Source organism: Schistocerca nitens, chromosome 4 (assembly GCF_023898315.1).
Source record: "Schistocerca nitens isolate TAMUIC-IGC-003100 chromosome 4, iqSchNite1.1, whole genome shotgun sequence".
In the NCBI taxonomy this organism is placed as follows: domain Eukaryota; kingdom Metazoa; phylum Arthropoda; class Insecta; order Orthoptera; family Acrididae; genus Schistocerca; species Schistocerca nitens.
The window spans coordinates 968,449,584-968,462,408 of record NC_064617.1 but is presented as its reverse complement, the minus strand read 5'-3'; the positions used below and the strand labels follow the sequence as shown (position 1 = coordinate 968,462,408).

The following is a 12,825-nucleotide window of genomic DNA, read 5'->3' as shown; positions in this document are numbered from 1 at the left end:
CTTTTTTTTAGTTGTATCAACACCATTCTAGAGCTTCGATCAACAAAATTCCTGTGCCAGCAAAGGTTTTTTTCAGAACACAAGATCATCAAACTACGATGCTCCACTGTTAATTGTCTTAACTCTCTTCAAGTGCAAACCAAGCGCGTGTCAATGACGTCAGTATGTACTAAGCTTTCATATTAACTGCCGTCAACAGGTACGGACTATCATCAGAACCTACTGAAACGCTGCCAACAGAGCAGGACCGACGGGTATTGTGACTTTACTTCCTTTGGCTAATATACGGCACAGTTCGTTAAAACTTGGCTCGTAGATGACTCAGGGTCGAGTGGTACACCGTCTGCTTTACGCCCTGACATGTCAGTCCACTACATTGGTCATCCTGTGGTCCAGTGGTTGAGCGCAGACACGTGATGTGAGCGAAGGGTTATTAAACGTAAAAGACCAGTCACTGTAATAACGTACACTACACTCCAGATTTGTATTTTACGTAACTGGTTTATTCAGCAAGAATTAACGTCTTACTGAACGGTGGTCTTTAATGAAATAAAACATGAAATCATCTAGTACGAATGTCCAACATGAAATAATCTAGTACGAATGTCCCACTTGAAATTTAACTAGCAGCACACGAGTGATGGAAGTCTCCACTTAATATGCTCAGATTACTATGTGCGTTATACAACAGATGTCCTAACTCGACGCTCAGATGCGTAAACTAAAGTCCATGTATATCGAAATAGTGTCTCGTGCTGCGACGCTGAAGTCGCAACTCTCTAGTCAGAATCTCTCTCTTGACTGCACTCCCGATCGTGAAGGAAAAGAAAAACACAGGTCCTGATGGTCGTAACAGAACCTTTCTTTCTTGCATTTTCCAGCGGCTCCCAAGAGCATATTTCCCACCTCAACGACCGACCAAAGACGTCGCCAAACTTTAGCCAATGGGATCTCAAGTAGCTTCCCATCACATAACGCACTTCATAGAACACTGGGCATCGTGTGCAGTAGAAATGGAATGGAAATGAACTGAAAATGTAAATGGAGTTGGACGACTATTCCTACTCTAATAATTCTACAATTATTTTACATATGTTGCCTGAAACATTATTTGGTACCGTGCTACTGACACTAATTACTCTTCCTTTTAACACAGAAGTATGATTTACATAGACAAGGATGTACGCACTTTCAATCAAAAACCGTCGACGCAGTCAATATGTTAAATTTTAATTTGTTATACTATTAACTACGTACCGCTTCATTTATAAGTGTATGTGCGGAGTACTTTCTGGTGTCATACACTTAATATAAATACTTATCATGGATTATTTAATAAAAATATAATTTCCGTTGCTATTCGTGCTAAAGGCTACTGCGCAATGCCATTACCCGATATTATGTCTACCTTGTAAGACAGCATAGTTTGTTATTTAGAGTGCGTAAACGTTCACAGTGTAGAGTCTAGTTATGCTTGTAATTACAATTGGCGTTTGTGTACGTAAGACTGCATTTCTTGGACTCTCACGAAACACTTACGCTCACTGTACGAGCATTCCTTGCCGCATTCCAAGTTATTAGTGTGTTCGTTCTGTTCAGAGTCTTGGTATTTACAAATACATCTCTGGGCATCTGTAGCTGTTAGCGGCCCACTCGGCGCTTACCACTTAAGGCCAGGCATACCCCTGCTAATCCCTCCTTTGTCCGTAGGCCCTAGTCATGCCGATCTCGGCGGAAACCACTACCGATGGCCCAGCCTCCGTTCATATACACACACAGCACAATGAACAGTTTTCTATAGTAATTCTGTGTTGGATACGTTTCCAGAAAGGGATCCATCCTTGGCGTTTTTCAGCAGCTTAAACTAATGGTTATTCTCCTTCGCCGCTCTGGTTTTCCACAACACTCGTTATGGACCCTCTGTTACTTGTTTACGCTTCTGGGCCCTACCGCAGCAGTGGAACCTTTCCCCGAGCTTTATCGAATAACGCTTAACGGCAGCCCGATCCTCTCTCTCTCCAGCCTTGTCACGTTATACTGTGAAAAAAACGTGCATTTAAAAATAGGTTTAAGGAAGTACGTCACGCCTTTCCTTGTCATACTTATCACGCACAATGATGTTTCTAAGTCGCGCATTTCATTCTCCGGATACTTAGGATATGAGTACAACTATATCCAGATTTAATTTAAAGTCTCAATTTGCGTGGACTGTTCCTCGGCCTTTCATGATCTACGTCTACATCTACATGGATACTCTGCAAATCACATTTAAGTGCCTGACAGAAGGTTCATCGAACCATCTTCACAATTCTCTATTATTCCAATCTCGTATAGCGCGCGGAAAGAACGAACACCTATATCTTTCCGTACGAGCTCTGATTTTCTTTATTTTATCTTTGTGATCGTTCCTCCCTACGTAAGTCGGTGTCAACAAAATATTTTCGCATTCGGAGGAGAAAGTTGGTGATTGGAATTTCGTGAGAAGGTCCCGGTCGCAACGATAAACGCCTTTCTTTTAACGATTTCCAGTCCAAATCCTGTATCATTTCTGTGACACTCTTTCCCAAATTTCAAGATAATACACAACGTGCTGCCTTTCTTTGCACTTTTTCGATGTACTCCGTCAGTCCTATATGGTAAGGATCCCACACCGCGCAGCAGTATTCTAAAAAGAGGACGGACAAGCATAGTGTAGGCAGTCTCCTTAGTAGGTCTGTTACATTTTCTAAGTGTCCTGCCAATAAAGCGCAGTCTTTGGTTATCCTTCCCCACAACATTTTCTGTGTGTTCCTTCCAATTTAAGTTGGTCGTAATTGTAATACCTAGGTATTTAGTTGAATTTAGGGGTTTTAGATTAGATTGATTTATCGTGTAACCGAAGTTTAACGAGTTCCTTTTAGCACTCATTTGGATGACCTCACTTTTCATTTTTTAGGGTCAACTGTCACTATTTGCACCATTCAGATATCTTTTCTAAATCGTTTTGCAGTTTGTTTTGATATTCTGATGACTTTATTAGTCGACAGACGGCAGTGTCATCTGCAAACAACCGATGACCCCTGAAGAAAATTTCTCTTGCTGACCTGTTTTCTTTAGTTACGGCTTTGGTGTCATTGATCAGTTACAGTAGCAACGGAAGAGCCACGAAGAGGAAAGAACTGTCCATCGAATAACGAAGAGAGAGACGGAAGCGGTTGCTACATATGCGTCAAGTAGCGACAGCATCTCAACCGCGGACCATTTCACAACCAAGTTCCCCGTTAAAACTTGACGCACCGTCTTTGTCTGCGACGTGTCTACCCCAACAGTAACAACCGCAACAGAATCCGCTAGCACAATATTCCTTGTGGCAAACATTATTTAGGCTTTTGAGCTGGGTATGATTCATATCCTTCGAAAGTTAATAACGGGGAAAATGCGTATAACAGGAAACAACAGACATTTCTTTCACTTAAAATGAATTTGATATTTTAAATTACGATTGCGAACGCTGTGTTTGTCACTATAGTCTTGCTGGGGCGATAACAACTAATAAATATAAAGTGCTGTGTGTTGCGGTTTCGTACCGAAAAAAAGCAGAATAAAAGAACAGCAATTTCCAATACCGCACAGACCTCTACGCACTTACCATTACTAGGCTACTATGAAAATACGCCCGCAAAATAAGTTTTATGACTATCTGCATTATGGGCTAAACAGAAACAGGTTTGCAATAATTCCAACCAAAACGCTTTAAAGCGCCAAAGAAACTGGTATAGGTATGCGTATTCACTTACGGAGATATGTAAACAGGCAGAATACGGGGCTTCGGTCGGCAACGCCTATATGAGGCAAGTGTCTGGCGCAGTACTTAGACTGCTGTTACAATGGCAGGTTATCAAGATTTGAGTTTGAACGTTGTGTTTTAGTCGGCGAACGAGCGATGCGACACAGCATCTTCGAGGTAGTGATGAAGTGGGGATTTTCCCGTACGACTATTCCACGACTGCACCGTGAATATCAAAAATCCGGTAAAACATCAAATCTCCGACATCGCTGCGGCCTGAAAAAGAGCCTGCAAGAACGGAGCCAACGACGGCTGAAGAGAACCACTCAACATGACAAGTGCAACCCTTCCGCAAACTGCTGCAGATTTCAGTGCTGGGCCATCAACAAGTGTTAGCGTGCGAATTATTCAACGAAACATCATCGATATGGACTTTCGAAGTCGAAGGCCCACTGGTGACCCCGTGATGACTGCACGACACAAAGCTTTACGCCTGGGCCTCTCAACACTGACATTGGGCTGTTGATGACAGGAACTATGTTGCGTGGTCGGAGGAGTCTCGTTTCAAAATGTATCGAGCGGATGGATGTGGACGGGTATGTAGACAACTTCATGAATACATGGATCCTGGATGTCAGCAGGGGACTGTTCAAGCTGGTTGAGGCTCTGTAAAGGTGCGGGGCGTGTGCAGTTGGAGGGATGTGGGGCTCCTAATATGTCTAGCTACGACTCTGACACCAGACTTGTACGTAAGCATACTGTCTAATCACCTGCATCCATTCATGTCCATTGAGCATTCCGACGGACTTGGGCAATTCCAGCAAGACAATGCGCCACCCCAAACGTCCAGAATTGCTACGGAGTCGCTCCAGGAACACTCTTCTGAGTTTAAACGCTTCCGCTGGCCACCAAACTCCCCAGACATGAACATTATTGAGCGTATCTGGAATACCTTGCAACGTTCTGTTCCGAAGAGATCTCCAACCCCTCGTATATTACGGATTTATGGACAGTCCTGTAGGATTCATCGTGCCAATTCCTTCCAGCACTACTTCAGACATTAGTCGAGTCCATGCCAGGTCTTACTGCGGCACTTCTGCGTGTTCGCAGGGGCCCTACACGATACTAGACAGTTTCTTTAGCTCTTTGGTGTGTAGGGGGCAGTGAAAACACGTGGGGCCTGCTCGAAAATAGTATTAAGATATTTAGGATTCTCACTAGGTCGACCCGGAGAAAGAATTTGAAACATTCAGATCCATGCTGACAGGGTTGAAACATTCTTATCGTCCGCGCCTAGGAGATCCCGTGGCGTCGCGCGAGCGCACTCTCACGACTGAAGCAAGAATCCACGCATTCTTGGCAATGCGAGGACCGCGAGACAATTACGCAACGCACAGATCAGTAGATGTAATAGGACTTTAACAGAATTTACTGGCGGACTAGAATTAAATTTCTATTCTGCTAACCCATCGAATCATTCTAAATAAGGGTCGCTAGCCTCACTTTGATCCAAGAGTCAAGGTTAAACTTCAGACTACTGCAACGACAATAATCTAAGCCCTGTAGGAATCCAGCTACTCTCACAAAGATTCCGAGTTCCAAGCTCAGACCACTGAACTGGAATATTCTCACCGTTAACAGCTCACACACGGCCCACAACTTGCACCTAAGAACTCCTGTCGGTCCACTCAACAAAAACATTTTTATTTCCACAGAAACAAATTGAACTTGTCTCAATAACTATCCATTAAAACACCACAATCTAGCGTGAGATACCTCCTGTTATCTCGCAACAAAAAACTGGAAATGACTATCTGAAACGCCCTTTCCGATTTTCTCGACTTACCGTACTGTAAGAAATAGCCCGGTTGATCCCGAAAGCTCAGTCTTTCTAACATAATAAGATCTGGCATGAACAAATCTTATTACAATGGTAATCAACACACTGAAGCATGGCACTAGTATTCCTACCTTCTCAAAATAATAGGTAGCTAAAGAATGACATTCTTGACATCTTTGCACGCGGCATAATCGTTTACTTTGCCCTCAAGTCCCATTCCGGAGATGTACGAAGATGAAAGGCTACAGACAGCCGTTTAGACGAAGTCTTTTCATTAGAGTTTCTTGTTTACTGACAATTGAGTACAACACTGGTTTTCATTTCTTTTCGTCGTCGTAGAAACATGTGTTCAGTCGGTGGACCAAAAGGTTAATACACGGTGTTTCAAAAATGACCGGTATATTTGAAACGGCAATAAAAACTAAACGAGCAGCGATAGAAATACACCGTTTGTTGCAATATGCTTGGGACAACAGTACCTTTTCAGGCGCACAAACTTTCGAAATTACAGTAGTTACAATTTTCAACAACAGATGGCGCTGCAAGTGATGTGAAAGATATAGAAGACAACGCAGTCTGTGGGTGCGCCATTCTGTACGTCGTCTTTCTGCTGTAAGCGTGTGCTGTTTACAACGTGCAAGTGTGCTGTGGACAACATGGTTTATTCCTTAGAACAGAGGATTTTTCTGGTGTTGGAATTCCACCGCCTAGAACACAGTGTTGTTGCAACAAGACGAAGTTTTCAACGGAGGTTTAATGTAACCAAAGGACCGAAAAGCGATACAATAAAGGATCTGTTTGCAAAATTTCAACGGACTGGGAACGTGACGGATGAACGTGCTGGAAAGGTAGGGCGACCGCGTACGGCAACCACAGAGGGCAACGCGCAGCTAGTGCAGCAGGTGATCCAACAGCGGCCTCGGGTTTCCGTTCGCCGTGTTGCAGCTGTGGTCCAAATGACGCCAACGTCCACGTATCGTCTCATGCGCCAGAGTTTACACCTCTATCCATACAAAATTCAAACGCGGCAACCCCTCAGCGCCGCTACCATTGCTGCACGAGAGACATTCGCTAACGATATAGTGCACAGGATTGATGACGGCGATATGTATGTGGGCAGCATTTGGTTTACTGACGAAGCTTATTTTTACCTGGACGGCTTCGTCAATAAACAGAAATGGCGCATATGGGGAACCGAAAAGCCCCATGTTGCAGTCCCATCGTCCCTGCATCCTCAAAAAGTACTGGTCTGGGCCGCCATTTCTTCCAAAGGAATCATTGGCCCATTTTTCAGATCCGAAACGATTACTGCATCACGCTATCTGGACATTCTTCGTGAATTTGTGGCGGTACAAACTGCCTTAGACGACACTGCGAACACCTCGTGGTTTATGCAAGATGGATCCCGGCCACATCGCACGGCCGACGTCTTTTAATTTCCTGAATGAATATTTCGATTATCGTGTGATTGCTTTGGGCTATCCGAAACATACAGGAGGCGGCGTGGATTGGCCTCCCTATTCGCCAGACATGAACCCCTGTGACTTCTTTCTGTGGGGACACTTGAAAGATCAGGTGTACCGCCAGAATCCAGAAACAATTGAACAGCTGAAGCAGTACATCTCATCTGCATGTGAAGCCATTCCGCCAGACACGTTGTCAAAGGTTGCGGGTAATTTCATTCAGAGACTACGCCATATTATTGCTACGCATGGTGGATATGTGGAAAATATCGTACTATAGAGTTTCTCAGACCGCAGCGCCATCTGTTGTTGAAAATTGTAACTACTGTAATTTCGAAAGTTTGTCTGCCTGAATATGTACTGTTGTCCCAAGCATATTGCAACAAACGGTGTATTTATATCGCTCCTCGTTTAGTTTGTATTGCCGTTTCAAATACACCGGTCATTTTTGAAACACCCTGTACCTTTAGAGAAGAAGCTTGCATCGGCTTCTGCGTCCTCATCATGACGCCTTGCCGAACTTCTGTATAGTTGTGAATCGGCGGTTGGTTAGGTGCTTTGTCATCGTTTCTAATAACATCAGTGTCTACGAGAGACTTGGCTCGAAACAGCTCATCGACGTATAAAGAGGCAGGTTCAACTGTTGAAGACGATGTCCCAGTACCAATTACTCGAAGCGCCACTGGAGTCATTAGTCTTCGAGCACGTAGCTCCTGATGGAACTGCAGCTCCACGACTTGAATTTTTTCGGACACTACAGGCTCAGTGCCCAACGTTGGCCTGTTACTTATTTTTATGTCACCTCTATCTCGCCAGAAGAGATGCAGTGTCATAGAGACTCATCAGTGGGATAACGACACGAATGAATTTTGATATGACATTTGCATATGATACTTGCAACAGACTATTTGACGTTTCCCAGCGCTGTATCCAGCACGGGTGGAACACAAAATACAAACATATGGGCACTAAAGAGCAGCATGCTCTGCACTCGACATCGTGACTGGAATTATGACTCTGCAAGACTCTCAACGGTAGCGCCAGTGTAATCTCTAGTGGACGGACGTAACACTGCAGCACCAACGTCGTATGCTCGTTATATCTGCAGTGCCGGATGATACATTATGCCTAGTGGGCACCAACCTATGAGTTCCACTCCTTTTTGTGTTTTCTTTTCTTTGTATACAGGGAAGTCTGAACACTACAAAATTGGAGCGAAATGCAGGAAGACCCGCAGAGGATCGACGCCTGGTGCAGCCATTGCCAGCTGACCCACAACATAAACAAATGGAACGTATTAGCTGACTACAGCATTACTGCACCTGGAAGCGAGGGCCCTTCGGTCAGCTTATCGTGAGTTTTTCTCGCGACATTTCAAGAGGACACGCTGAACCACTTCTTAGTCCATGTACAACTGTATTGAAATTATTCACAGTACGATGTTTTTTTTGTTAGTCACCACTGTATTTGTTTACTATAACGTCACCGCCTGTTTACGATAACGGCCACGGGAGGCCAAGTGCAATAATATCGTGGACTGCAAAGAGAACCAACAGATCAATATTGGAAAAAATAAAACCAGATTTCTCCCCGGAAGGTCTAATGTTAAAACAAAAGCTGACCTACTTTGGGCACACAATGCGAAGGCATGCCTCGCCGGAAAAAACATTAAAGCTGGGAAAAATTGAAAGAACTAGAAGAAGAGGACATCAGAGGATGAGATGGATCGATGGCATCACAGAAGCAATGTGTTCCAACCTGGAAGGTCTACGGGAGAAAGTGCAAGACAGGAAAAAGTGACGTGATTTGGTTCATGGGGTCACGTAGAGTCGGAACCGACTAAACGAAGAGAGAGAGAGAGAGAGAGAGAGAGAGAGAGAGAGAGAGAGAGAGAGAGACATATTGTGCACAAACAGGCAGGAATACGCATTATTGTACGATTACACATTGTGGAACTCTCTCTGGAAGCAGTCACAGCCATAAAATAACTAAAAATATACTTACTTAGCGGTATGAAGTGTAACCATCGCCTAAAACTAGTTATTTAGGTAAGGCAGATGTCAGGCAGATCAGTGTAGTCCACCTATGAAGAAAGCAACTTATAAAATCCTCGTTCATGCAATGCTTCAGTATTACTAGTCCCCCTGGAATCCGTATCAGGACTGACAGAGGAAATACAGAAGCTCTGTTCACTTAGTAAGCGCAATAGCGTCTCGTAAACGCTCATCCAGCTCTAGTGGCAGAAGCTACGAGAGAGGCGTTGTGTATCACGGTGCGATTTACTGTTAAAATCCCCAAAGCATACGTTCCTGAAAGAGTCACCATATATTGCCTTCCTCCTATGCATATCTCGCGAGAAGACGTTGAAGTTAACATTAGACGGATTCGATCTCACACAAAGGCTTACTGTCCACAACTAGCGACAAACAAGATAGAGGCGAACTGACAGTGGTACACAAAGTACCCTACGCCACACGCCTTAAGGTGGCTTGGTGAACATAGCTGTAGATGTAGAGTCTTATCACGTGACGCCACTAGGTACAGTTTAGTGCCACGATATGTGAACAGAGCACGCGGTGTCACGAGCTGAGGCGCCAGTGGTTGCGTGAGAGAAGCCGGCGCGAGGACCGACTGGTTGCGTTCTGTACCTGCGAGCGGGCGCTGCAGGCGACGCAGCCGAGGGCGGCTACGACCGAGTCGAGGAACATGGCGGCGCGGTAGCGCAGCACGATGCACTGCACGGGGCAGTCGTCCACCATGGCGGCCGCGGCGGTAGCGCACTGAGCGACGGCGACGGCACGGCGAGCTGCTGCTGCCGCCTGCTGCCGGCTGCCGGCTGCCACTGGTGATAGTGGGCGGCGTGCGGCGGGCTGGCGGCGCGTGACGCGGCTGCCCGAGCCCGCCGCGGCCTACGCGGCGCTCCTCGCGCTGTTAAGCCACGCGGGGTCACATTCCGCCGGCACGGCCCCGCTTACCGCCGTCCTCCACAAAGGCGCCGGTAGCGTCGTCAAACACGACTTAGGTCACATGGAGCACCAGAGAAGACAGGGGTAGGATGAGGGGAGTGACGGTAAAACTGTCGCTACTATTGCTGCACCAGAAGTCGCAGTCGCTTGTAGGAAAATTAGCTGGCGCCGGCGCCACTGTGTCAACAACCAACATTCCCCACTTACCCCACTGCTGGGACGCCGCTACTCTTGTTGTGCATATGTATACGGAAGTTACCTCGGTCTCGTGGCGCGCTCGTAGTACACTGACTCAGGCAGTAAGCCAGAGTACTTATATCTGCGACAGCTGTAATATTTCTGGCTTAGTCAGCCATCATATTAGGCTCCAAGAAGCTGTTCCCAGAGCAGTGGAGATGTAAGATGTATACAAGGTGTTACAAAAAGGTACGGCCAAACTTTCAGGAAACATTCCTCACACACAAAGAAAGAAAATATGTTATGTGGACATGTGTCCGGTAACGCTTACTTTCCATCTTAGAGCTCATTTTATTACTTCTCTTCAAATCACATTAATCATCGAATGGAAACACACAGCAACAGAACGTACCAGCGTGACTTCAAACACTTTGTTACAGGAAATGTTCAAAATGTCCTCCGTTAGCGAGGATACATGCATCCACCCTCCATCACATGGAATCCCTGATGCGCTGATGCAGCCCTGGAGAATGGCGTATTGTATCACAGCCGTCCACAATACGAGCACGAAGAGTCTCTACATTTGGTACCGGGGTTGCGTAGACAAGAGCTTTCAAATGCCCCCATAAATGAAAGTCAAGAGGGTTGAGGTCAGGGGAGCGTGGAGGCCATGGAATTGGTCCGCCTCTACCAATCTACGAATCTGTTGTTGAGAAGCGTACGAACACTTCGACTGAAATATGCAGGAGCTCCATCGTGCATGAACCACATGTTGTGTCGTACTTGTAAAGGCACATGTTCTAGCAGCACAGGTAGAGTATCCCGTATGAAATCATGATAACGTGCTCCATTGAGCGTAGGTGGAAGAACATGGGGCCCAATCAAGGCATCACCAACAATGCCTGCTCAAACGTTCACAGAAAATCTTTGTTGATGACGTGATTGCACAATCGCAACGTTACCTTCCTTCAATTGGGCCAACTGGCGGTGAATCGAGGAAGTACAGCACATACTGACGAAACTAAAATGAGCTCTAATATGGAAATTAAGCGTTTCCGGACACATGTCCACATTACATCTTTTCTTTATTTGTGTGAGAGGAATGTTTCCTGAAAGTTTGGCCGTACCTTTTTGTAACACCCTATATAGACGACGAAATGTGGTGTGAGGTACCTGTGACAGATGTTAGATTCGGTACCATTCCCGTGAGAAAGACCGCCTGCATAATGCTACTGCTCTGTGATTGGTTGCTGCGTTCGGAGCAAGGACGCCAAAACGTTAAAGTATAGTTATTATTATTAGTTAAACTACTCACTGGAATGACTTCACCTTTTAATACAAGTATCTCTCAACAGCTGACTATCACCCAGTCATTTTAGAATTATGAAAAACAATTTAAATAAAAAACAAAAGACTGACGAAACTGCAGACGACGCACTTCGGAAGCGTTCGGTTCACGCCTTTTCTGGTATGGCGCGCGAAGTGTTTCGGGCTGTTCGTCACTCTGGATTGGGCAGTCGAGAAGAAGAGACATGTTGTCTGTGTCAAGATGTGCTTTCCAGTATTCAGTATTAAAAGGTTCACTCCGGTAGTCATGAGGCACAGACACGTGCCACAAATAGTGTAAAGATACATTTTCGTAAACATTGTGTTTGATCATGTACTTTGCTGTATCAGAAGGTGTTGGGTTACGATCACGTAGTCTTCTCGTGTGTCTATATTAAAATACGCGAGTGGCATCCCAAAGAAGTGATACATTATTTCAGAACAGAACCTCGCTGAACGTCAGTTTCAGCCTCAAGAAACAGAACCTACGACCTGCGTGCTGTTTTTTGCGCTGGGGACATCAACTTGAAGACAGCAGGTTAGTGAACCATAACAGAACCTTCGTATTCCACACAGTGCAGTGGAAACAACTAGGCGCCTCACGTGTACTGCATGCACAGAACAAATGTGCTCAGTGACACGTCATCTGCAGTAATGCAGAGGAGGTAAATGAGGATGACAGTTATTAACACCAACATTGAATTCATTCTTCATTTCTTGCCGTACAGCGAGAAGGCTACACTGCTTCTCGTTCACCAACAGTAGCTGAACAAAATGAGCTTCGCAGTTGAAAATTTCGCCGAATGCGCAGTCCTTTGGATAGTATGTTTTTCTTTTCTTTCTTAACTGATGTTGGCCGAAGTAGACATAACATAAAATGTAGACTGGTAAAGGCAATGAAAGGGTTCTAAAGCAGAGGAATTTATTGACATCGAATATAGATTTGAGTGTTAGGAAATCTTTTCCAGCTACTTTTTGTCTGGTGTGTAACTTTACGGAAATTTCTGTTCTCCTTATGTCGGAACTCGCGTAATGTTGTGCTACAGAAGTACCCTGCAATTTAGATGGGTAGATCGAATAACTAATGGGGACTTACTGAATCGAACACAAGGGAAAAGAAATTTAGGTTTAACTTGACTAAAATAGGGATCGACTGGCCGGACACATCCTAAAGGATCAATACATACTCAGTTTGGTGATAGAGGGAAGGGTAGTGTGGAGGGGCGGCGTTGAACTTAGAGGCGGAGGATGACTACGGTAAGCGAGTTCGAATGCATGCAGGTTGCC

General features: G+C 45.2%; 1 protein-coding gene across 4 annotated transcripts in view; it reads right to left on the bottom strand.

Annotated features, from left to right (window-relative positions):
• Positions 1-12,825, bottom strand: part of LOC126253651 (transmembrane protein 47) — a 387,066-nt gene that overhangs the window by 157,319 nt on the left and 216,922 nt on the right. The window contains exon 1 of one of the 4 annotated variants that reach the window (XM_049955160.1): positions 9,718-9,893. The exons of the other annotated variants lie outside the window; for them this stretch is intronic. Within the exon in view, the coding sequence (XP_049811117.1) occupies positions 9,718-9,828 (111 nt within the window). The 5' untranslated portion in view covers positions 9,829-9,893. Of the gene's footprint in view, positions 1-9,717; positions 9,894-12,825 lie in introns of those variants that run through there. 4 annotated transcript variants of the gene reach the window in all.